The 26,515-nt window shown below is 40.2% G+C and overlaps 2 protein-coding genes and 1 long non-coding RNA gene across 5 annotated transcripts in view; all 3 read left to right on the forward strand.

The window, feature by feature from the left end:
• Positions 1-17,646, forward strand: part of LOC115751000 (protein FAR-RED IMPAIRED RESPONSE 1) — a 146,105-nt gene extending 128,459 nt beyond the window's left edge. The window contains exon 8 of one of the 2 annotated variants that reach the window (XM_048277090.1): positions 17,487-17,645. In XM_048277090.1, coding sequence (XP_048133047.1) covers positions 17,487-17,549 — 63 coding nt within the window. In that variant the 3' untranslated portion in view covers positions 17,550-17,645. Of the gene's footprint in view, positions 1-17,486 lie in introns of both variants that reach the window. The other variant, XM_048277091.1, reaches the window with a different exon arrangement.
• LOC115732129 (protein argonaute 12-like) lies at positions 15,309-16,890 on the forward strand. 2 transcript variants are annotated; one of them, XM_048277098.1, is made up of 7 exons: positions 15,309-15,524; positions 15,606-15,727; positions 16,019-16,131; positions 16,212-16,274; positions 16,350-16,432; positions 16,543-16,615; positions 16,722-16,890. In XM_048277098.1, the coding sequence occupies exons 2-7, from the start codon at positions 15,680-15,682 to the stop codon at positions 16,732-16,734; spliced, it is 393 nt and encodes a 130-aa protein (XP_048133055.1). In that variant the 5' UTR covers positions 15,309-15,524; positions 15,606-15,679; the 3' UTR covers positions 16,735-16,890. The 2 variants fall into 2 exon arrangements, with proteins under 2 accessions (XP_048133055.1, XP_048133054.1); XM_048277097.1 differs by having other exon boundaries at positions 16,543-16,610; positions 16,717-16,889.
• A 5,040-nt stretch (positions 17,647-22,686) lies between the features above and the next one.
• Positions 22,687-23,735, forward strand: LOC115731565. Its single transcript, XR_007198155.1, has 3 exons — positions 22,687-22,760; positions 22,853-23,001; positions 23,139-23,735. It is a non-coding gene; the product is annotated as an uncharacterized LOC115731565 (long non-coding RNA).
• The last annotated feature ends 2,780 nt before the right edge of the window (positions 23,736-26,515 follow it).

The raw sequence follows: 26,515 nt of genomic DNA on the forward strand, positions 1-26,515 counted from the left end.
CGACCGATGCCGATATTGGACATCAAGACTCGTGTGGGGAAATTTCATGCGTTCACACACTTCTAGAGTCCCGATACCTCAACGTTTATCTACGGTAAGCATGAGCTTACCCCTACTCTAGAAGAATATGGCGTGCTTATCGGAAAACCCGTGGATGCGGAGTTGATTAGTCCGCCCGTTGGGTTAGATCCTGTCATAGCACTAGCCGATTTTTTGAGAATCAAAGTAGAAGAAATTTGCAAGATTTTGAAAGTTGGTCGTGGGAATTGCCCGTTTTCTTTCGTAAAAAAATGCTTCAATGAGGCATCTCCTATTCAAAAGGGCAGAATTTTTCTATTAGCTTTCTTTCGAATGGTCATTTTGCCATATTTTCAGAACTTCCTCAATCCTCATATTGCTTTTGTTGTTCAGCAAATATGTGATGGGAGAAACTTAGTCCATGTTGTCTTGGCTGAAACTTTTATCTCCCTCATGAAATTTAAACAAGAAAAAGGGAACATTTTGCAAGCATCGGCCGATCTCTTGCTTATTTGGTTTTTATCACATATTAGGCCATATAAGCATCTTGTCTCAATTGAGAAAATCAGAAATTTTTCCCACCCCATTATTGTTTTTAAAAACAAACAAGAGGAGATTCCGGATTATCATTTCTCGGATTGGGTATTGCTTTTAACGGATCTGCGTACAAGGGGGTTCCGATGGCAAGCTAGTTGGTTTCAAGTAGAGAATGCTAGATCGGCGAGCGGGGGGCAGATGCCCAACCCTTTGCTCGGATTTACCGAAGCGACCGAGTATCACCCCCTTCGTGTGAACCGCCATTATGTAGTGGTTCAGACATTGCCACTACCTCTTGATGCCGATCGAGTCCAGTTTGATTTTACTTAGAGTATCCCGGAACATGAGCAGGCAGTGATCACCGTCCGTTCCCTATGGGACTTTTGCCGACCGACCAAGCTCAAGCTACCAACAAAAGTCTTATCGGGCAACGAGAAAGCATATCACGCTACGGCCCTTTACATCAAGAAGCACGTGATTCCCAAGGCAATCCAACCGAAGATTCCTACAATGTCAGTCACAACCTCTCATCGGGCTGAGAAGGAGGAGCTTAAGCGGAAGTTGGAGCAAGCCAAGGGCACTATCTCAAAGCTGACCACTGCAAATAAACGGTTGAAGGACAGACTTGCTTCCCTGAAGTCATAGATCGAGATCGTCTTGTCGTCGAGTCATTCGATTATTGGTCTTGCATTTAATTATTTTATTTCCGATGTCTTGTCATGTTCTTTATTTTCCTAGGTCTCTTGTTAGGGGAATCTCATCGGATGTTAGGCTTGTTATCCTTTGATTACACTCTCAGATTAATACAACAGTTCTGTTCTCATTCTGACCTTGCTGAGTTGTATGAATTTTTACATTCCTTTTGAGTTGGATTCAATTTATGTACTTCAAATGAAAAATGTTTGTAAGATCTTGAACCATCTCTTCAAAAAAATTTGTGATGATCCATTGTGTTTTCTATTTATTATGGAATTAATGGCCGGAGTTGAGCAGGCTGCAATTTCGCACATTTTCAGGCTCCAGAAACATTTCAAAATTAAATGATACCTAACATGCCTTCTTGAAAAATTTCCAAACATGAAAGTTGTAGATATATGTTTCAAATAGCAGCCTACAAAATTTCAGAATTAAATTCACAATTTAAGAGGGTCCTTCGTTCTTTTAACTGTAGGCGGACAGAGCAATTTTCTGAACATGTTTTTTTCGGAAAGAAACATTGAACTGATTTGATCCATTCATTTCCAGCCTCATTTCTCAACATGAAAGTTGTTCACCAGCCTCTTTTCTACAACTCTGTAAATTTTCACGTCGTTTTGATCATTCAATAATTTTTCAAGAATTTTTCTCTAAAATCCGATGGAAAACGTAGATCCCCTGCATCAAGGTCATGAGTCTAGTCACGTGATGTTCGTGACTTGTTCGTGAGTCTAGTCGAGCCATGGATCAACTCAAGCTGTCTCGTGTGTTGTACTCACCATATTATCGCCCCATGCAGGTAATTTATCATGGATTCCCCTTACTTTGCTCAATCGAGGATAATAAAGACGACTGGCAAGGCAGAAGTCATAGCCATGTTAAGAGAAAAGGTTGAGGAACTTCGGGATGCGATGCAAGCGTGAGAGGCTGCCATGAACAGAATAATTGCCATCATGGAACGAGTCTTTCATCTTTTGGAGTCTCAACTTGAGATAATTCAATCTCACCAAGAGCATTATACCAATCTTTCTACGATGCCTCATCACAATCAACTCCTACGTGATAAACCTCCAGAGCTGTTTGAATGGGAATTTACTACACTCCCCGCATCTATGATAATCATATGGCCGATCCTTTTGAAGAAAGGTGTGTTCCCAGGGAACAAACTATCTCTTGGTTTGAAAGCCTCCGGGACTTCAGCTCGGGCAAATTTGTAATTTCCATTGCGGCCAAGAAGGACACTACATTGAGGAATGCATCACACTACGTTTTTGGGTCCAGAACATGATCAATGCTAGCGACCTCATGTTCCACTCATGGGATTATTGTGGCGGAGACCAAGATATGTTGGTGGTCCCAAGCATGCGTTTGCAATATCCTCATATGTTTAAGGACGAGATACTCCCGCCGCATCATTTTTATTCTCGTGGTGTTACTTGGGACACATGGGATGATTAGCATGACCTGAAGTCAAGAGACCTCATCATTGAAGAAATGGGCATAGACCCAAATAGTAACCCGTTCGATTTTATGCAATCCCCTTCGTGGAACATTTCTTGCTTTGCTTTAGATGTCTAGGTTGCATCGCTTTCTTAGGATTTCCTTTTTCTCGATGTCGCACTTTAGGATTTCCATTTCAATAAGATATAATTCATTGATTTAATATCAATAAAATTACGGATGTTTTTCATTAAATTTTTGAATCTTGTCGAAGCATCCCAAACCGGCCCGATGACAATAACCAACGATCGAGTAAAATTGTCATCCATGGTAAGAACTAAGGGCTAGGCTTCTTTGAGAATTCTTGTCCCACGGCCATTGAAAATAAAATTCTTTGAACAAAACATACGATTTTCGAAACCCTTGCAATTTTAAGCCTTGTTTGTTTTTCCCGACTTCGCTACTTTATGTTTCGGAGGCAAAGAGGCAGATTCTTAGCTCTAACTATGTATTGGCTCAATCGATCCTTGGACGGCCCCTTACATGAACATTGTGCCCCGAATTTTACGATTGAACCCGAAGTCCTTGGCCGATCCCGATTCATCAAACGGTTTAAGCGGATCCATGCTTCGTCTTTGATCATCTCTCGTGCCAAGCGATGGAGCAACTAGTCAATTTGAGCCTGATTTACATCGCCTTGATCAAGTTGAAGTTCGAGAATTATACCAACAGCGAGCCAAAGTGGTCTCTAAACTAGCGTTGGTGCTCACAATAGCTCCATAGCCGTCATTCACTTAAGTCTTAAATAATACAACTCAAATTTTTCCATTCATGGATAAAAAGAAGCTTTTTGAATTCCCGCCGCCCCCGATCGGATGTGCAAGATCATTCCCCGAGGTCATGGGGAACCGGGGCCCACATGGTCCTTGCCCGTCCGTTGGAAGATACATGCGTCAAGCTCGGGTGCCCCCGCCCCCCGGGCACATTCCTTTGCTCTTTCTTCTCCCGTACGAGTTCCTTTAGCCGAGGTTCTTTCATTATACCCAAGACTTCCATTGCCCGTCCCACTCTCCCTCTCTCTCCCTATGGTTGGGTTGATGTCGCGCCGTGGTGGTGGCCGCAACGGTTACGCAAGGAGCACGCCATGGGTCACTAGCCGCGAGCAACCAGCTCAACACCGAGGAGGTGGCCAAGCCGCCGGAGGTACCTTCCCGGTGCCGTCCAAGTCTCAAGCTGCCCCTCCGCCTCCACCCACCGGTGTTTCCGTGCCACCTCGACCGAGCTACACCTCCCTATTCGGTACCCCCGCTTCTTCGGCTCCGTCATTACCTCTCCGTGGTGGAGGAGGCCGCCGCGGTCCTACGGAGGGAAGGCAATCGGACCCTCGCGGCGGCCATCACCCGACTCGGCCGACTACCGCCGCTTCTAGTTCGGTCTCGTCGGGGCCATTTCAAGGTGGTGGAGCCGACGCTAGTAGCAGGAGTTACTTAGGCCCCGCTCTGGCCATGGATACTCCTCCTCCTCCGTAGCCCTTCGAGGAAATGAAAGGTCCGCCGCCGAGGCCCGGCTACGGCACTTCCAGGCAAAGAACTTATGGTTCGAGCTAATCATTTTCTAGTGCAATTTGCGGCCGTAAAGGAAAAAGAAAAAAACTGTCAAAAATAGAATACACCATTACCTGGTAATGCGATGCATCTCCTCCTTAATTTTTCTTGCTCACATCGGTGCCGGTTTTGGTAGCTAGCATATGTGTAGGTTTTAGCAAGGTCGTTTGCCTTTTTCTTCTTTGTTTTTGCCCTTTTCCCTCTCTCTCTCTCCTTTTTCCTTTATATGTTGCCTTTTTTTGTGTTTTACATCTAGGATTCATTGTTGTTTTACTAATAAATGTCATGTTAACATTTAGGTGAAATTTAGTCCCAAGTTTACTTCCTGGGAAATGAAGAGGAAGATTTCAAAGGATCTTCTTAGCCGGGCATCTTTCGATGGAAAGATGTTGTTCTATGATGGGGGAGCAAGCATCTTTACATTAGGACCACTCCCATTCACGTAAACGCAATTTCTTATTACTGTTGAACCGGATGTTCCTGAGGAGGATGCAAAGAGGTGAGCCTACCTTATTGTTTTGGTACTAATTAAGCATTCTACCGTTCTCTGTCTTTTAATTTGGAGGCATCATGGAGCTTCTTGGTGAATATATGGCTAGCCACTAGCTGCGATTTTCCTCAGCAACTTATCCGGGGTAGTCAATTGGATTTCCCTAGAGTGATAATACAAGCTCTAAATGAAGTCCTTAAAGCCTCTCCATCTAAAATGTAATTTCGCCTTCAATTCATATAAATTACTTTCTTTAAGGGTAACTTGTGCATACTATGTACTTTGCTTTCTTTCTCCATCCTTTTGTTGACTTGCTGAATTTCTTCACCACAATTATACAAGGGTGGGGCGATCTTTTTTCGCACTTGCTTTAGGGCCTAGTTTTCCTCTTGATAGCGGTGCCAAATCCTGGAGTGGATACTACCAATCTCTAAGACAGAGACAGTTTGGGCTCTCACTCAATATAGGTATTATCTTTGCTTGTCTACATCAGCCCACCTTGCATATTTTTCTGAATGGTACTGATTCACTCTATGCGATTTTCTCGAGCTGTAGACATGTCGACTAAAGTTTTCTATCAGTCAATTCTTGTCACCAAGTTTGTTGCAGATCTCTTAAAACATGGAGATTTGTCCAGGCATTTGTCCGATCGAGAACGTATCGAGGTGTTGACACCTAAATTTTGATTTTCGGAGAATCATTTATATGAGCATAAAATGAGGATTAACCATAATTCTCATAAAAATTAAATCTTCATGCATTGCATTTTTATTCTCTATCCTGCAATTAGGTCAAAGGTGAGTGTAGCTCAACATCAATATCAATTTTTTGACCACCAAGGGGGATTTTCGAATTTTTAAGGGGTTTGGGCTTAATTCAAAGTTAAATCAACCCATTTTAGCTCTTTAAATGAAAGAGGCTTTAATTAATTACCTGTTTAATTAATTAAAGCCCGATTAGGCCTCAAATTCATGCATATAAGTCCATTAAATTGAGGAATTCGGCCAAGCCCTATTACCCCCATTAAATTTCGAAATTCTCAAGAATAAGCCCATTAAGGGTAGAAATTTCGATCCAACGACCGTTATTTCTCAAATCCGACGGTCAAAAATAAACCCTACAACTCAAAGCCCTAGTTTTCTCTATAAATACATCTTTATGTCTAGGGTTAAGCGGGGGAGGGGGACAAAAAAAAACTCAAGATGCACGTGAGAAAGTAAAGAATGGGAGAGAAAGCCGAGAGTTTCTCAAGCAAACTTCCTCCAGCCGTTTCCTCCGCCGTTCATCTTCCTTGAACCATCATCTAGTAGTCCCGTCATCACTAGCACGAGCTATTTTGAAGCCGCTGCAAAGTCACCTCCTCGGCCTGCCGTGGCCTGCCGTTGTTTGAGCTACCATCTTGACGAATTCGTGCCCTTGTCTAGGCGTGATTGGTTGGCATTTGGAAAGTCTTTCCACCGTTGTTCAGCCTCCAAATTTGCTGTTGTTCGTGCTGATTGTCAAGGACCAAATCAGTTGTTGTTCGTGCCAAGTTTCATACTAATCGAAGTTTGTTTTGGTCACTAATCAAGGGTTGTTTCTCTACTGCTTTGAAATCGAATTTTCTGCTGTTCGGGACTGCTTCACTGCTATTTAAGGTTGAAAACAGCATTGTTTTGGCGCCTTTTACTTGTTGATTTGGTGCATATTATTTGCTTACTATTTGAGTCGATCACCCCACTGTTTTGGCACAATATTCTCCCTTTTCGAGCTAGTTTCCTAAGTGAATTGTTGCCAAGTTGCTGCCGTGAACCGAGTCCAACCAAAGACACAAGATCACTTCTATCGAGCTTCCTAATCCGTGCGCAAGTTTTGTCGATTGATTCTCGGAGTTCAAGTTTGGTGCTCAAGTTTTCGGCTCAAATTCGTGTTAGGTAATATCCTTAATTCGAGATATTCTGAAATCATTTTGTGTAATTTGAATGTTCAATTGAATGTGGATAATTTTCCGACAAATCGTAGTTGCCTAACTTGAAATTTCGAATCTGAAAGCAAACCATGATGATGTCATTATTATTTCTTAATATTCTGCATCAATTGTTACTAAGTTTGACCTTGAGAAAATCTGGGAGAATATTGTGCATTTTGAGCATATCTCTAGAAAATTGCATATATCTTGGCGTATCCATCATATTTTAACTTTTGGGCATATCTTTAGCACATTTGAGATAATCTAGATCCCGATCGCATCTTAAAGATATCGTGCACATCTTTTGAAATGTTCAAGATTATCTAGTGGTGAATTGAAACCCTTTAAAATTCTGATCGTATCTTTTAGGTTTGAATAATTATCTGAAAATTCATTTCAAATCTCAAGAGATAATCTTTCCAATTTTTAAAAGATATCAATTATTTATGGATAGGAGCCTATCTCCTTGAAAATTCCGGAATCCCCTAAGGATTTTCGAAAATTTAATAAATATTTGCACATTTTTAAACAAAATTGCCTATAATGTATGCTCCCTGGTGCCTAGTTCCATCGGAAAATTAAATCACACACCATGTCCATGATCTTATGGAATGGGATGGTGATTTAAATATAGAAATTTGTATTCTGCCCTTTGGTGAGAAGGGACGTTGTATTTCTATATATTTATCCACATACTGGCTCGAATACTCGAAGATGTAGCGGATAAAATCTCGCTCTAGCTCGGATCTTCGGGAATGAGAAGATTTATTGAAAAATTTGGAATATTCGGAATTAAAGGTATATTATGGGAATTTTTGTTTAATTTTGTTCAAATTCATTAAAAAAAATTCGAACATAAAAAAAAGAAAAGGGGAAACATAAAAAAAAAAAAAATCCAATTCATATAAAGCAGTCAAAAAGACATTTTCATGAAATTGGTACCGAAATGGCGTTAATTTTTAATTGACGTAACCAAGTCCCCGAACTCAATTTCTCTGGTTCGTAGAGATAAAATAGTCCTCCCGCTATTTTATATAGGTTTCTAATCTACCTAAAAAAAAAAGATTAGTGGAGGCTCCTAAAAAAAATCAAACCTATGTTGCGAATTGGTAGAGCTTGGGAGAGTCCGTATTATGTTAGTTAATTCACCTAATTAACCTAATAATCCATTAACTTAAATTAATTTTTAGGTCGTGACAGTTTGGCGACTCGCTAGGGACTAATTTTTAATTTGCTCGAAAATTTAAAAGGTGAATAGAATTTTTAAGTCAATTTTCGGAAATCAAGCTTCAATTTTCAAAATTCCTTAATTCACCATTAATTTTCGGGACAAGTAAAAATTTGTGGACTTAAGCCGCGAGTTTCATGTCATATGTCTTGATTGGTCATTTGTGATAATTGGATCAATGTTTTTGGGCCGTTTCCCATTTTTGTTCAATTATGTTGAATTTCTCGGATAGGTGGCGGACGAGCTTAGAATGGGCTCAAATTTGATGGGCCAAAGGAAAACGGTCTTTTGAACATAAATCATCGCCTTTGGCGATGTTGTATGATGGATTTCGGCGATTCGGGATCTTCTTGATGGGTTTTCGGGCATTTCTTTGTATTTTTAGTTATTTTTTGTCATTATTTTTATGCTCTTTATAACATGTTTGATTCGATGGGTTATACTCGTTATGCATGATTCATGACATTGCATTTGACCTTAAATGTTAGACGAACCTATGATGGTGTCGGGGTAAAAATTTGCCTGGCCTCGGGATGGAGGAATGGACGTTCTTACCCTTGACTCCGACTATGTTAAGACTCCCCGTTCGGTCCCGAGTCTGCGGGCACGAGAGGCTTTTCTTAACATTTCCTAAGCTTAAAAGGGTGAAAACACGGCATAAATCGTTAAGTCGGGCTCGCTTTTGAAGGCTCTAAGAAATCTGGCTAATAAAGCATGCATATGCCATCTTGCTTGTCTCCGATATCATGAGCATCTTTTCGTCTATGCGTTTTTTATTATGAGTCGGTCCATGACTATTAGGCATCCTTGTCCTATTATGTGTGTCGTCTTGTTAGTCTATCACTTCATGGGGCACGACAATATTCGTATTGTCACGGTGGCGAAGAAGGATTTGGTTGACTGGCTCCCACAACTTGATGATATTGCACGCCATTACGTGGAGAGCCGACTAGGGAAACTCATTCATCTTCTTGATATTCATATTCGTGTCGGTATGATCCAGGCCCTTGCTCACTGTTGGGTCCCTCGGACGGCTACTTTCTTGCTCGGTAAGCATGAGCTCACCCCTACATTGGAAGAGTATAGCATGCTCATTGGTAAGTCTCTCGACGCCAAACTCATTAGCCCGTACTTGAAAGCGGATGCTTCACGGGTTCTAGATGAGTTTTTAATGGTCGATCTATTTGTAGTGCAAAGAATTTTAAAAGCAAATTATGGATATTGCTCTTTCACTTTCCTTAGAGATTGCTTTAACAAAGCCCGATCACTCGCAAAAAGCAAGATCTTTTTACTGGCTTTCTTTGGTTTGCTCATTTTTCCTCATTATAAAAATTCTGTCATTCCTCGTCTAGCACACTTTGTCCAACAGGTTTGTGAGGAAAGGAATTTTGTGAATACCATCCTGGCTGAAACCGTCATTTCTTTGAGTAATTTTAGGCGGGGCAAGTTTAAAGTCCTTAGGGCCCCTGCTGAGATTTTGCAAATATGGTTTCTATCGCATATTAAGGAATGTAAGGAGCTTCAAACGATGTCTTAAGAAACTTCGCACCTCCGTTGGTTATTTACAAAGAAAAGCAATCTAATATCCCTGAGTATCATTTTTCTGAATGGATAAAACTTGTGAGGGCTCCATCCACTAAGTCTCTCCAATGGCATGCTAGCTGGTTCCAATGTAAGGAGGCTCGTCTTGCCTTTAGTCGCGTCGGGCCTGTCCCCCTCCCGGGCTTTACGGGGATAGCCGAGTATTATCCACCCCGAGTTGTTCGCCACTTCGGATGCGTTCGGAAGATGCCTCCGCCTTTACCGCCCGTCCGGACCCAACTGAACCTTGAAGACTTGACAATGGATCATGAGCAGACAGTCGTCACCACCTGTTACCTGTGGGCCGCGAGTCAACCAATCAAGCTTAGTTTTCCGAGGAAGCCTTTGGAGCCCGCTAAAGAAGCTTATCCATCCACCAGAGAATATCGGTTGCGACATTCCATTCTCGAAGATTGGCGTCCGAAGCTTCCCGATGTCACCCCAACCGGTTACACAAACAATGAGCTGAGGCGTTCGTTGGCCGAGGCCCATGAAGAGATCGTCGTGGCACGAAACACAATCAAGCGTCCGAAGGCTCAAGCCGGTTCCCGACCAAAGTGATCGAAGAATGGAGCTGGGCCCTCGAAGTGATAGGCTTTTGTCGAGTCACGTCATTATGTTATTTCTTGCTTTCCTAGGTCTTATGTTATGAATTTTTGTCAGATTTTGGGTTTGATCATACTTTCGTCCAGTTATTCAGTTCTATTTTAGTCTGACCTGCGGGACGTTTTTGAATTTTTACACCCGTTTCAAGATGGATTTAGTCTCCGAGTCTCAAATGAAAAATGTTCACAGGATTCTGATCTATCACTTCGGAAAATTTTGTGGCGGTCCGATGCATTTAATATTTAATATCGATTTAAAGGTCGGGATGGAGCAGGCTGGAATTTCACACGTTTTCAGACTCCATAACCATTGCGCGATTTACCCTCAATGAACGGCTTCCTCTGTTAAACCACCAAACATGAAAGTTGTAGGTTGATGTCTCGATTAATAGCCTACAAAATTTTGGAATTAAATTCTCAGTTTAAGGGACCCCTTCGTTCTTTTAACAGCAGATGGACGAAACAGTTTTCTGAATGTAATGTTTTGCAAAGACGCATTAAACTGATTTGATCTACTCAGATCTAGCTCGATCTTCCAACATGAAAGTTGTTTATCAGCCTCTTGGCTGTAATTTGGTAAATTTCCACACCGTTTTCACTATCGGATGATTTTTCATGAATAATTTCCCAAAACCCGACGAGGCTGGAACCTGCAGGTCAGGGTCACGAGTCAAGTGCTCATGAGTCTAGTATAGCCATGGATCGACTCGACGTCTCTCATGTCAAGTGCTCATGACACCTAAATTTTGATTTTCAAAAAATCATTTATATGAGCATAAAATGAGGATTAACCATAATTCTCACAAAAATTAAATCTTCATGCATTGCATGTTTATTCTCTGTCCCGTAATTAGGTCGGAGGCGAGTGTCGCTCGGCATCACTATCAATTTTTTTACCACTAAGGGGGATTTTCGAATTTTTAATGGGTTTGGCTTAATTCAAAGTTAAATCAGCCCATTTTAGCTCTTTAAATAAAAGAGGCTTTAATTAATTACCCGTTTAATTAATTAAAGCCTGATTAGGCCTCAAATTCGTGCATATAAGTCCATTAAATTGAGGAATTCGGCCAAGCCCTATTACCCCCATTAAATTTCGAAATTCTCAAGAATAAGCCCATTAAGGGTAGAAATTTCGATCCAACGACCGTTATTTCTCAAATCGGACGGTCAAAAATAAACCCTACAACTCAAAGCCCTAGTTTTCTCTATAAATACATCTTTATGCCTAGGGTTAAGCGGGGGAGGGGGGACAAAAAAAACTCAAGATACACGTGAGAAAGTAAAGAACGGGAGAGAAAGCCGAGAGCTCCTCGAGCAAACTTCCTCTAGCCGTTTCCTCTGCCGTTCATCTGCCTTGAACCATCATCTAGTAGTCCCGTCGTCACTAGCACGAGCTGTCCCGAAGCCACTGCAAAGTCACCTCCTCGGCCTGTCGTGGCCTGCCGTTGTTTGAGCTCCCATCCCGACGAATTCATGCCACTGTCTAGGCTTGATTAGTTGGCATTTGGAAAGTCTTCCCACTGTTGTTCAGCCTCCAAAGTTGCTGCTGTTCGTGCTGATTGTCAAGGACCAAATCAGTTGCTGTTCGTGCCAAGTTTCATACTAATCGAAGTTTGTTTTGGTCGCTGATCAAGGGTCGTTTCTCTACTGCTTTGAAACCGAATTTTCTACTATTCGGGACTGCTTCACTGCTATTTAAGGTTGAAAACAGCACTGTTTTGGCGCCTTTTACTTGTTGATTTGGTGCATATCATTTGCTCACTATTTGAGTCGATCACCCCACTGTTTTGGCGCAATATTCTCCCTTTTCGAGCTAGTTTCCTAAGTGAATTGTTGCCAAGTTGCTGCCGTGAACCGAGTCCAACCAAAGACACAAGATCACTTCTATCGAGCTTCCTAATCCGTGCGCAAGTTTTGTCGATTGATTCTCGGAGTTCAAGTTTGGTGCTCAAGTTTTCGGCTCAAATTTGTGTTAGGTAACATCCTTAATTCGAGATATTCTGAAATCATTTTGTGTAATTTGAATGTTCGATTGAATGTGGATAATTTTCTGACAAATCGTAGTTGCCTAACTTGAAATTTCGAATCTGAAAGCAAACCTTGATGATGTCATTATTATTTCTTAATATTCTGCATCAATTGTTACTAAGTTTGACCTTGAGAAAATCTGGGAGAATATTGTGCATTTTGAGCATATCTCTAGAAAATTGCATATATCTTGGCGTATCCATCATATTTTAACTTTTGGGCATATCTTTAGCACATTTGAGATAATCTAGATCCCGATCGCATCTTAAAGATATTGTGCACATCTTTTGGAATGTTCAAGATTATCTAGTGGTGAATTGAAACCCTTTAAAATTCTGATAATATCTTTTAGGTTTGAATAATTATCTGAAAATTCATTTCAAATCTCAAGAGATAATCTTTCCAATTTTTAAAAGATATCAATCATTTGTGGATAGGAGCCTATCTTCTTGAAAATTCCGGAATCCCCTAAGGATTTTTGAAAATTCAATAACTATTTGCACATTTTTAAACAAAATTGCCTATAATGTATGCTCCATGGTGCCTAGTCCCGTCGGAAAATTAAATCACACACCACGCCCATGATCTTATGGAATGGGATGGTGATTTAAATATAGAAATTCGTATTATGCCCTTTGGCTAGAAGGGACGTTGTATTTCTATATATTTATCCACGCATCGGCTCGAATACTCGAGGATGTAGCAGATAAAATCTCGCTCCGGCTCGGATCTTTGGGAATGAGAAGATTTATTGAAAAATTCGGAATATTCGGAATTAAAGGTATATTATGGGCATTTTTGTTTAATTTTGTTCAAATTCATTAAAAAAATTCGAACATAAAAAAAGAAAAGGGGAAACATAAAAAAAAACATCCAATTCATATAAACTAGTCAAAAAGACATTCTCATGAAATTGGTACCGAAAGGGCGTTAATTTTTAATTGACATAACCAAGTCCCCGAACTCAATTTCTCTAGTTCGTAGAGATAAAATAGTTCTTCCGCTATTTTATATAGGTTTCTAATCTACCTACAAAAAAAAAAAAAGATTAGTGACGGCTCCTAAAAAAAATCAAACCTAAGTTGCGAATTGGTAGGGCTTGAGAGAGTCTCGTATTAGGTTAGTTAATTCACCTAATTAACCTAATAATCCATTAACCTAAATTAATTTTTAGGTCGCGACATGAGGTACGACCAATTCTTGGTTCTTTTTCTAATGCAAGTGAGTTACAAAAATCTCCCTCATTTCAGACATTTCCCTTGCCCTTTCTGGGATCTTAGGTGGAGAAGGCTTTGAGAGGCATTAGGGTGCAAACTTCTCACCTTGGTTATGAGAGAAGCTACAGGTTTACTGGATTAACCAATGAGCCACTGATGCAAACCAAGTGAGGACGCTTTTTCTTTTGCATTGCTCTCTTTGATTCTACATCTAGTTTATAATGCATGTGTTGTAGCACACAGTCTATCTTGTATTTGGGCAAGAAGATTAGATGCTGAAAAGAGTATCGTTTAGTCTTGTGTGGCATCGATATATTAGGAACAGAACTTGATAACCTGAGATATTCCTGTGATTCTCTTGTGGCAAAAATTGCTGTGCAGGAATGCTTCATGCGTATTGAAAAAATAGTCTCCATGTTGGATGGGTTACCGTTAAGTTATATATTTACACCTTCTCTTTGTCAAAAGTGAATGTTCTTTGAACAATTGCCCCATTTCCATATTGTCCACCGCCTTCTTTATGAAAGTTTCTTCTCAGGATAATTTTTTGATGTGACTTATCAAGTTAAAAGAAGAAGAAGAAGAAGAAGGAAACATCGATGTGAGATGATGGCTTGTAAGAGCTGTTTTGACTCCTTTTACTTTTGAGATATTAAGGATTTGTTGCCTATGATGCCTGCTCCTTTTCATTCTGGTAAACTGTAACTGAAGTGCCATCACTTGGTATCTTTTGACGTGATTGTTTTAGCATTAATTTAATCCTCCCTGAATTTAGTACCCGTTCTTGTACTCCTGTTATAATTGTGACCTGTAGGAACTGTGTAGCCTACTTTTTCAATTCTCATAGTAAGCTTTGTGTTTTACGAAATGTTCACGATGGATATTTGGTCAATCAGGTCAAATAATGGGCAAGATATTGTAAAGTTCTACCAGGACAGACACCATATCCATTTGCAGAATACCTCATTGCCCGCTCTCGAAGCGGGACGCAATACGTACCTGCCAATGGAGGTTTTGTTCAACATGACAAGATTGTTTGTTTCTTCAGATTCTCTTGTTAGAAATCTTCTGTTTTTAGCTCTGGTATTGAAAGGTCTAGGTTCTCTGTTTACAGCTTTGTACGATTGTTGATGGGCAGTGATACACTCAGCCATTGAATGGAAGGCAACTAAATGCTCTGGGAAAAGCGTATGCGCAATACCCTGATGAGAGGGAAAAAGGTATCAGGCAGGTAGGAAATATTAGATGGCTTTATAAGTAGATCCTTTTGGTAACAGTGCAACTTCCATGCTAAGCCACCGCATGCTTGTGCAGATAATCTGTAAGTATGATCAAGAATGTTCGGTAATCGAAGAATTCGGAATGTCGGTGGCAAAGGAACTTGTTTCCATTAAGGCTCGCGTTTTGCCACCACTGACGGTAAGATGGTCAACATCTGTTGTGAGAAACCGAAACTGAATGCCTCGAGTGGTTGCATTCCATTTCTTCTTGTTTCGTGAGCTGAATTTTGCCATTGTTGCAGATCAAATATCGAGTCACGGAGGGTTTATATTCCACTTTCAGTCCCAACGGGGGACGGTGGACTATGCAAAAGAGGGTGAGCTACTTCCATCTACTAGTGGTGCAGAAAAATTGAATGAACAGTCATCGCAGTGTTATCTGTAACATTTTGAGCATGATCAATTCTTCTTTTTGCTATTTCTTTGCAGAATATGGTCGATGGAGGTAGAGCGCATGCCTGGATGTGTGTAAACTTGTCAGATCCCTTGAAAATTGACGCTAATGGAATTTGTGAAGATTTGGTCCGTGTTTGTAGAAGTAAAGGGATGGTAGGTATCTACTGACAGAGCACTGTCATGTGACGGAATATATACGTGTATATATATATTTTGTTTCCTTTACTGGTGATGTTATGAGGTACAAATTATTTGTGCCTTGACAAATTCTCATCTCCTCGCAGGATTTTAACCGTTCTCCAGTACTCCCTATAAGGCATGGTGAAGCCAACCAGATTTAGAGAGTCCTTGCTGATATTGACAAAGACTCTCGGGCAGTGCTTGCAAAGACGAAGGGATCTCCAAAAGCACTTCAGCTGTTGGTGATTATCTGACCAGACCTTCCTGGATCTTATGGTAAGTTATCCTTTAGTTGTCGTCTTTAGAGCTCTTAGGGCGTTAAAACTTTCCCTTTTCTAATGACCATTTCCTTTACAGGGAAGATTAAAAGAATATGCGATACTGAACTGGGAATTGTCTCCCAGTGTTGGCGACCTGAACAAGCTAAAGCAATGGGAAAGTCACAGTGGGAAAATCTGGCATTGCAAATTAATGTCAAGGTTGCGGGGTTCTTTTATGCAGGAATTTTCTATTTCTTCGATTATGATTATTGACCATTCTGCTTGATGGTCATAGGTTGGTGGAACAAATACTGTTTTGAGTGAAAGCCATCCAGAGGACAATACCTTTCTCGGTTGATGAGGCAACCACAATCTTTGGGGCAGATGTAACCCACCCAAAACCTGGAAACACTACTAATCCTGCCATAGCAGCGGTATGCTTTTTCCCTACACTGTTGTCATTCGCTATTTTGAAGTGTTTTGAACAATCGCTGGTTTTGATATGACAAGGTGGTAGCTTCCATGGACTGGCCAGAGGTGACCAAATATAGAGCCCGTCTTTCTACGCAGCCTCGAGGAGAAATTATTAAAGATTTGTGCACCCCCACTGGAGGAATGATTGGGTAAGCTCCTGTTTGTTTTCTTTGGCTCCTATCATTAATGTTTATGCTTTCCCCCAACTCACTTTCACGTTCTCCTGCAGGGAATTGATTAGGGACTTCGCAAGTTCTACTGGAAATGAACCTCGTAGGATAATATTCTACAGGTGTGCTACTTTATCCTTGTGCTAAAGCAGATAGCTTTGTTTTTCATTGCTGTTGAAGTTTGATTATCACCACAGGGATGGGGTCAGCGAAGGTCAATTCTCTGAAGGTCTTGACCGCGAAATGACAGCGATTCGCCAGGTAATTTGTTGGGGAATAGGTTCATACAATATTTGCTATCATTATTCCTTTTGAAGTAGATTTTAGATTCATTTTTCCAACTGTAACTCAAGTTGGTGTTGCCGTAGGCTTGTCATTGGGTTAGGCCAAATTATCATCCTCCAGTAACCTTGATTGTGGTGCAAAAGCGGAACCACACACTCCTCTTTCCTAATAAGAAGAAAGACGAAATGGACGCGAGCGGCAATGTACTACCTGGTATGATAACTCTTCAATTTTCTTGTTAATTAACTGAAGTGAGTTGGCTTTTCAAGTAGTTAAATTTATAGTATGTTTGATTAGGTACTGTCGTTGATACTACAATCTGTCATCCCACAGAATTTGATTTCTACCTAAAGAGCCATACTGGGATTAAGGTGACACTCATCTCCTTCAAGTTTGGTGAAACGCGCCTATAGATGTGACCCCTGAATTTTCTCTTTTTGTTATGTAAATCATATGTAACATGCAATTCACATGATGCAGGGGAGTACAAGTCGGGCGACACACTACCATGTGTTACTTGATGAGAACGACTTCGGTGCTGATCAGCTCCAAAGACTCACCAACAATTTGTGCTACACGTATGTATTCCCTTTCTAATTGATTTTCCTCACTTTTTGGATCCTATCTTATGATTATATTTGAACTGCGCAGACATGCTCGATGCATGAGCGCGGTGTCAATAGGTTAGGCTGAGATCTGTTATTTACCTTTTCTTTTTGTGTTTTTCGAATCCGAATTTGATATTTTGTGCATCTTGCAGTGCCCCCGGTTTATTATGCCCACTTAGCGGCGTTTAGAGCTAGATATTACATAGAGGAGGGGGGGCCTCCTCAGAGGTTAGGGTCAATTCACATCAAGGATGAAGTGAAAGATGGGATTTTTTTTTGCTGAACAAAAGCTGCTGGTACGCTAATGTTAATGTTGCACTAATATTTGATTTTTATATAAAATGACAGATTGATCGCAGTTCGCATGTTTGCATTGCAAAATACATTGTGAAGACTGAATTGTTTTCTCGTTTCTAGATGTTCCATTCATCTGAATTGCAGGATCAATTGCACTTGAGACCTACACAAGTGCATAGCAATTCTTACAAGGCATCCGTGATATGAATACTTGCTTCATATATCTGGTACAGTATTTTCTGTGGGAACTATGCAAGTTTTTCCGCAATTTCGGGCATTGTATTTCCAATGTCATGTTCTGAATTAGTGACAACACGGTGGTGGTGCTTCTTCAAATGTAAATTCAATGTGGATTTACCTCCACTGATGAAGACGTAATTTGAACATCTGATTTTGGATGAGGTCTTATCCTCCAGTAGCAAGCGTTAATTTTTGTACTTTCGCGAGATGTTTAGCCATTGCTTGTGGTGGCTCTCAAATAATCATCGGTGAAAGTAAATATACACAAGCAGGGATAGAAGCATAGTGCTGACAAATCTTTTGAGGTTTTCTTCGGATCGGATATCCAACCTGGAACAAGATAGTAACACCGTGCTGTGTTATCCATGCGGCAGAATTGTCCTGCAGTGAACTGTTACCACCTTAGGTTAGGTTTAGATGCATATTCGTACTTGCAAGACCTGTTCTTGGTGCTGAAGGAATGACTGTCCTGGAGAAGCGCTGAAGACTGTTTTGGGGGAGCTCATGGTTCAACAGATTACTTTGTTCGCTGTCTTGCACAGCATTTTTGTGACGATGGTTCCAGGGTACAAGTGTGGGTCACACTTAGCCTTATTACTTTTTCTGGGGGAGGAGATGATATATGACTGACCGGGGAAACAGTTTGAGAAAATTTCATATCACATTTGTTGCCCCTCTGTCGTCAATTTTGGGCGCTGTCGATGTCAATCTTAAGGTACGTGCAAATACTGATTTCATCTGATGGAAAAGGAAATGCTTCTACTGTCTGTATAGCTACAATTGCATTTTCTTCTCTTGCCACCGCGTCTTTAATTACGCTGATTGTAGATGTAGATGTGTTAAGTCAACAGGTAAAATCTAAATATAATACCCAGATAGGGCTCTTCGCCAGTTTTCAACAGATTCTCTTTTAAAAATCTTCTTTTTTAGAAATCACGTTCTCTCGGGTTATAGTTACTCTCTGTTCATAGCGTTGGAAGATTGTTGGTGGGTACAGGTAGACAATGCCATTTGGGCCCGTTGACCGGGCCCACCATAACCGTGGAAACTGACCCGGAACCCCCGGTTCCGGGCCGGTTCCGAACCGTGAAAAAAAAAAAAAAAAAGGGGAGCTGTGGGACAGACTGCAGAGAGCCCAACGGCTCTCTGCCTCTCTCGCCCGGCCCGGTCCACCCCCCCTCCCCTCCCCCAAACCAACGGCTCTTTGGTCGTTGGGAAAAAAAATAATTAAAAATAATTTTTGCCTATGAATACATATACTCCCCCTTTCATTTTTGTCACAAATTCTATGAATAATCTCTCAAATTCTCTTAAATTCTCTCAAATCCTCTCAAATCGCTCAAATCCTCCCAATTCTCTCAATCCCAACTCAATTCTCTCAATCAGATTTCCGATCAATTCTCTCAAAAATGGCAAGTGAAAGCGGAAATGCACAAGGGCAAGATGACTATGGGAGATTCGAGCAATTTCCTGAATATGATCCTCGTGAGTATGCATGTTGGGAAGACGACGACGATAATATCAACTATGTCCCGATTCGAACGTCGAGCACATCCCAACACAAGAAAGTCTTCATCCTCCCGGTGTCGAAGAAACGTCAACAGCAAATGAGCAGGAACGGAAGGGCCGAGATAACACATCCGACTTGTGGCTACACTTCGACAAGGTACGTGATAAAGGCGAAGGTAAGTATAATATAAAATGTAAATATTGTTCGCAAACATATAAGTTTACGAAAGGAGACGGCTACTCAACATTCCGTCAGCATTTGACGAAAAAACATCCAACGCAAGCGGGGATCGACAATACGAAACAACAAATTTCCAGGTACGCCACTTCTAATCTTCATCCTATATTTCGTTACATTGATGCACTTTATAAACAAACATTAGCTGAATATGTTGCCCTTGATCATGCTCCGTTTAATCTTGGTGAAAATTTTAATATGAAATATTTGATAAATATTGCGTTGGTCAAGCGCTAACTATTCCAAAAATACTCTTAAACGCGAACTTTTTCATCTTTATAAAAAAGGAAAAAATCTTTAGCAAAATTTTTGCGAAATTCAATGGACGTGTGCATATAGGTAGCGATATTTGGAGTGATCCTTGGCAAATTCATTCTTATATGGGTGTCACGTGTCATTGGATAGGTGACGATTGGACGATCCAAAAAGACTTATTGCATTCGAGTTTTTGATGAAAGACATTGGCTCATAATATTTATAGAATAATTATGCAAGTTTTAGAAGAATATAATTTGATAAATAAAGTATTTTCAATTGGTTTTGATAATGCCGCCGCAAATACCGCTTCTATTCCCGAATTAGAAAATATTTGCAAACCCACTTTTGGCAGACAATTTTTTCACATTAGATGTGCTTGTCATGTTTTAAATTTATGTGTACAAGATGGTTTACAAACTCTTGACACTTCTCTCGCCCCAATAAAAGGTGCAATTAAATTTTTATGGAGTCATCCCCATTTTATGAAATCATGGGGAAAATTTTGTAAACAAAATGGGAGAAGGGCAAGAAGATTTCCAAAAGATATTCCGACTCGTTGGAATTCTACGTACGAGTTGCTTCGGCAAACTTTTGATTATAAAGATTTATTATGTATGTTTATTTCACAAAATATTCCCGAAATTACTTTACTTCCTCAACATTGGGACGTTTGCAAAACAATTTTAGATTTTTTGAAAATTTTTAATGATGCTACTAAGACTTTATCTGGTATTTATTATCCTACTACGCATTTATTTTTAATAGAGTGTGTTAATATTGATAGTGTTTTTAGTGAATATGAAAATGATACCGAATTAACTTGAACTATTTTAGTAATGCGAGAAAAATGGTTGCATTATTATTTGCAAATTCCTCTTGTCTATTTAGTTGGTATTGTTTTTGATCCACGTATTAAATTAGACGGTTTACTAGATTATTTGAACGTGTATTATCATGATTGTTTACATTTGGAAGATTCAATAGATATTTCAAATATACTAGGAGATGTTAAAGAATCTATAGTAGCATTATATGGAGAATTTTGTAGTAGATCTGATTTAAGTGATTCTGGATCTTTACAATCTACTGCCTTACGTAGCGAAGGTGATAGTTCACTTAGTAGAGGGTATAATATGCTTAAAAGTAGGCAAAAAAAATAAAAAGGGGCAAGGTAGTATTTCGAATTAGAAAAATATTTAACCACTCAATTTGAGTTTCGTGGTGAACATAGTAGATTTGAAATCCTAAAGTGGTGGAAGAGTCACCAAATCGATTATCCAGTTCTCACCCTCTCCACTGGATATTAGCAACTCATTCTTCAACGGTTGGGTTGAACAAGCATTTAGTGCTTGGAGGATTAATTTTAGACTCTCGCCGTTCAAGATTAAGCCCGGACTGTGGAAGCTCAAGCTTGTGTCGACGATTGGACGAGGCGAAATATCGACACCAAGGCTAGATCGTGAACACAATTTTTTAGAGATGATATTGGAGATACCACCGCCACGGTACCCAAGGTAGCGTCGATTGACGATGAGATAAGTTGGGGTTCTCAAAGATAAAAGAACTACATGGGCTTTGATTCTTCTATATCCAAGAAGATATGTAGGCGCTTAATGATAATTCATTAAGTTCAAGCTCATTCCTCCTCTCTCTTTTTTTCCCCATATTTTATTAAAATGTACAATTTAATTGTATTTTATAATTTATAATTTATTATGTTTATTTTATTATTTATTATTTTAAAAATTAATATTAAAAAAGGAACCGGAATGAACCCGGTTCGTTAACAAACCGGCCCTGGAACCGGCCCGAACCTTTCCGGTAGTTCTCGGTTCCACCTTTTCGTGGAACCGGAACCGGCGGTGTCTAGGTACAGGTACACTAAGACATTGAACGAAGGGCAACCAACTGCTCTGAGAAATTGACAGATAAAATCTAAAGATTGCAGACGTGTTAAGTCGTCAAATAAAATCTAAAGATAAAAATCAGATAGGGCTTTTTGCCAGACTAAACTCTCCTGTTTTCCTTCTTGCAGTTGGTTTACGGTTTTTCCTGTATTATTAACCGTGTTGTGTTCGTGGCTGACTTGTTCATTAAACATGTGATGTTCGGATCAGCAATCCTCGTGTCGAGGCCACGCTATAACACGAATCGACGGACCTAATTAAATATTATTCTAAATAAGGGCAAAAAAAAATGGATCTTATTTTAAATAAAGGCGCAAAAAGTGGGTCTTAAGTGCCCTTATTAAAAAAAGGCATGCAGCGGTTATATCAACTCAGCTAAGATTGAATCACTCACTCACGTTGGTTAGAGGCATTTTCATCGTTTGTTTTTTATTTGTTTTAAAAAATATTAAAGAAATTAAAATTCAAAAAGAAAAGAAAACAAGGTAGGAGACTGCCTCCCTTCTCTAGTCGGGAGGGCCAGCAAGACCTCGTCCAAGTCCGATGAGGGTCAGCTGCCCTTGCCTAGATCTAGGAGAGCGTTGCGGTCCTCTCTTGGCTCTGGTGAGGACTTGCTAGCCCTCTTCGCCTGTTTTTCCTTCTTCTTCTTTTTATTTTATTTTAAATTTAACAAAAAATTAGGTTCGATTTGTATTTTGGTGAAAATGCCTTTAATCGACCGGTCACCTGGCGAGATCATACCCTTATTTGAAACAATCATAGCCATTCCAGACTCTTATTTGAAATACTCATGACCACTTCATGCTCTTATTTCAAATAAAAATAATTTGAGAAAATGAGGATATTTCGAGTCATCATTTAAAAATTTTCCCTTGATTATATAAATAACTAAGTGAATGGTAAATATTTTCATCTTTTGGACCCAACAAAAAAATTTATTCTTTTTAACTTGCCCCGCAAATCGAAGATGTTCAATAAGGACTTACAGCATCATGAAAACGTAATTAGCATATACAAAGGTGAGAGTCCATGACTGTTTACAAGGGTACTCGTACTTGCTCGTTTCTGGGTCCCTTGTTTTGTCTCTCTCTACTCGGATATGTGAAGGGCCTGGTGGATATCCTATGATTGCACTCGACCTGTTCGACGAAAAGGCCCCGAAAAAAGTTCCTCCTGAGAACATGATTCCGAAGCGGCATCGTCTCTCTCAACGTTGTCTCTAGTATCACCATCAGCACGCTTCGGTCCGTCTCCGAGACGAAACGGGTAAAAAGTCACGTCCTTTCTTAGTCCTCGGAAAGGTTTTGTTCCTTCTTGATACTGAAAAAAAAAACCTCGAAGTTGATTGAATTCTACAGAAAAAGCTCGCGTTGCCTTGTATGGCGTGTAAAGGGAAAGGGTTTTTCTTATGCAAGCCGTGCGAAGGGAATGCCACGATCCAGTCGTCGCCATTGCACGACAGCATCGTCATAATCCCCTGCGTTTGCCCCACCTGCGACGGAAATAGGTTTGTCAAGTGTATCCCTACTGTTATCGTCTGAATTTTTTTTTTTTTTTTTAAGAATCTGTTGAATCCCGTGTAGAAGAACATCTTAAATGAACCAAGATATCCGGAACTGGTGTATTACTCCTTTTTTTTCACAGGATACAGCGTTGTCTGAACTGCTTGGGGAAGGGTTATAGTTGAGTGGTGATTAAGGTTGATCCATCTAAGACTTCATAACCTATCAAAGCTGTCTACATATTACAAAGGCAAAGCAGCTGTGTAACTAGAAGCAAAGATTAAGAACGGCAGCATCAGGTAGATGTGTGGCAGCTCGGTAAGGAAGTGCCATTGTTAGTTTCAGGTACTTTAAGATTCTCATGTAAATTTAGGCAAAATGTTAAATGGTTTCCCGATCAACTATCTTTGGATGCACCCGTCACTTGAGATTGTCGAGAACAAGCTTTATGGATTATGTTGGATTAATAGTGCTTATGCTTTCTGAAAGTCCCATGAGATGGCTTCTACAAAATGACTGCACCTGATATAGGTAACCCGAGGATTGATAAACTCATGGCCTTAGTTGATGTTGTGAGTGGTCCGTCCAAGTTAGTCAGCTGGATTAGCAGCATGATATTTATTTTCACAACTGTTTCTATTGTGATGTGCTGTAAAATGGGACTATCAAGCATCAAATGTTACCGAGCTGTTCTATACTTCTATTCCTATTTAAGTGCAATATCCCATTGCTTGCTTCTTGCTGTATCTCTCTTCGTTGAGATTCTGCGTTCTGCATCTTGTGATCATTTGTTTCTTGATGTGGTAGCTTGTTTCTGGGTTAATGCCTTGCATAGATCGCCTTATGAGTGCGTGAATGCTGGTTTACTCGAGGTGAATGCTGGTTTACTCGAGATGAATAGGTCCACTGCAACCTCTCAATTGTTCTTAACGAAGGGCTTGTATGATTCTTTCACCCGCATGTATCAGGTTAACAAATTAAATCCGTCCTGCCACTGGCCTTTGAGTGAGAACGCCTAAAGTTGCACACTCAACTTCAATAACTTCACTCACGATAGGTTCTCGATGAGATCTAAGAACACTTCTGCACTAAAAGAATCTCCTCCAATGTCTTCACATAAATATATGACTTTTTCAGTGGATAAATTTTGAGATTCCCCAGTTTGGTTGCTGAGGATGTGAGTCCCGCACCCCCGTAATCATCCATGTGGCAGGTGTTTACAAGTGCATGTCTAACTGTATCGAGTTTATTTATTGTGCGTGACGTCCATCTAATAACACGGCAGACCCAAAGAACCCCGTGACATGCTGGAACATGTTTGGGTTTATTCTTTTTTGTTTGAACAAGGTCTTGTTACAGAAAGGAGGTGTTAATCAGTGTTGACACCTAAATTTTAATTTTTAGAAAATCATTCATAAAATGAAAACTAGCCTTAGTTCTCCCCAAACGGCCGAACACGCAGTCAATGCATGTCCAGACTTCCGACACGCAGTCAACCAATAGGACACGCGAGTCCCAAAGGTAAATTGGAAAAATATTCATTTTTTTGAGGCCATCATTTGCCCTCCACCCATGGGCTTTCTTGATGGCCCATCAGCTAGTCCGGGCCAAGTGTGCTGCTTCAGGATACTGTGCTTTCCTTCTCTTTCTTGACTTATTGGCCAATGTGGGATACAAAAGTAAACGAAAAGCGCGAACTAAATGGGAGAGAATGTGCCGGTCATGATATTGAAAACAAGTCAGCACCTCACGGATTATGTATCTTATGGCTCCTTTTTATTATTTATTTATTTATTTATTTATAAAATCATAAAAATAATAATTTATCATATATAAATATATTTAATATACAATGTGTCCCAAAGATGTCGGAATTCTCTATTTTTTTAGAAATCACGTGTCGGCATATCGTATCGTGTCGTGTCATGTTTCGTGTCTCGTATCGTGTCGATGTTACATAGCTTGATAGACCAACAACTTTCCACGAAACTTGGCATGATAATGAAGGTTTTTTTTTTTTTTTGGCTGCTTTTGCTTTGTTTTTCCACTTCGCGGAGATTATCACAATCCGAAACCCAGTTGGTAAAACAGAATATGTAATTAGAACCCGTTGAACTTTAGTGGCATAAGTCAGTTGTTATGCCTGCATAATCCATTGAATGATCAAACGAAGGATTGTGTCCGAACAAGATTCTGAACGAATATTTTGGCTTCGATCATATGACTTTTGTCTCATTCAACAATTCTTTGACTAGGCTAGACGATGACCGGCGGGACCAGAGTGTCCTCGGCTCCCGACCTCGTGAACATGTATCGTTTCAGTCAATGGCCCCCTCTTGGAATCGCAAGTGGGGTCCGTGTATCAAATGGTACCTCTCAGACACCCCCCAGCAAGGAATTACTTTGTTTCCTGTGGCCTAACTCCGGGGTGGAACCAAGTAAGAACCGAACTCGAGACCACCTCGCGTTTCTTGAGATGCAAGATCCCGACTGTTCTTGGGGCTCGACTAGTTGTCGGGTTTCGTGGGCTATTGCTTGGTCCAATCTAGTTTGTGTCGACGGTTTTGATTGTAATCGCTAAGAATCTTAACCTAAACACTCTTTATCCTAGATTTCGAATCTCTTAACCTTTGCTGATAAGGTTGCGGATTGGGTTGCCAAGGCCCACCGCAACAAAAATTTACCTTCCAACTGAGTTGCTTACTCCCCTACCTATTTTTTAGAATTGCTATGCTTTGAAGCATGTATCTTGTCCACTCAGACTTTTACTTAATGAGAACGCAAATCCTTATTCGACCAAAAAAAAAAAAAAACCCTTCGCTGACATAGGCAAATACCATGGTCCGATTTTCATTTGTCCTCATGAATTTTAATCCCATTTAACACCTAATCCGTGGACTTCATGCAAAAAATATGTTTTCCTGCAAGTCTTGCAAAAACACGCTTCAACTTTTTGCAAAGTTGCAAAAAAAAAAAAAAAAAAAACCTACGTGCCTTTATAACTCCATTTAATGTGCGTGTTCCTTGCGTATGGACTAGCTCCGAATCAATGTGAAATGTTAAGCATGACGTGTGTGTACATTGAGTTTCAACAGCAAAAAAGATTTATAGTACTCTCCATTCCACAATGAAGATAATGTCATTCTAATTTAATTCGGCACGGTGGAATTCGTTATTGCTTGGCCCATATACACCGAGACCGTTTTTGAAGAATGGTTTGATGTGGCTCTACATAGCTCTGAAAATTCGTATTCACGAGTCATAATCTTGTTTGCAATTTCATGTCGACCTAAAATGTCTTTATTCCACTCTATATGCCAAAGGACAAGATTCCGAGGAAACCACCTTAGTCAATATGTACATATAAATTAACCATATTGTATGATTTACCTCGTATTATTTGCATGTCGTCCAAACAAGTCATTTCCCACATGGTTCCCTTTGTGACTCGTTGTTTTTCTTAGTTTAGCCAATCGCCAAAAATACATCATTCGGTTAAAAATTCAATCAATTGGGTCC

This window comes from Rhodamnia argentea, chromosome 4 (assembly GCF_020921035.1).
Source record: "Rhodamnia argentea isolate NSW1041297 chromosome 4, ASM2092103v1, whole genome shotgun sequence".
NCBI lineage: Eukaryota > Viridiplantae > Streptophyta > Magnoliopsida > Myrtales > Myrtaceae > Rhodamnia > Rhodamnia argentea.

Excerpts from the sequence above, each read along its gene's own strand:
- LOC115732129 (XM_048277098.1), top strand. The coding sequence starts at position 15,680 with ATGGGAAAGTCACAGTGGGAAAATCTGGCATTGCAAATTAATGTCAAG. Across the intron at positions 16,132-16,211 it reads CCCACTGGAGGAATGATTGG|GGAATTGATTAGGGACTTCG; the intron begins GTAAGCTCCTGT and ends GTTCTCCTGCAG. Across the intron at positions 16,275-16,349 it reads CGTAGGATAATATTCTACAG|GGATGGGGTCAGCGAAGGTC; the intron begins GTGTGCTACTTT and ends TTATCACCACAG.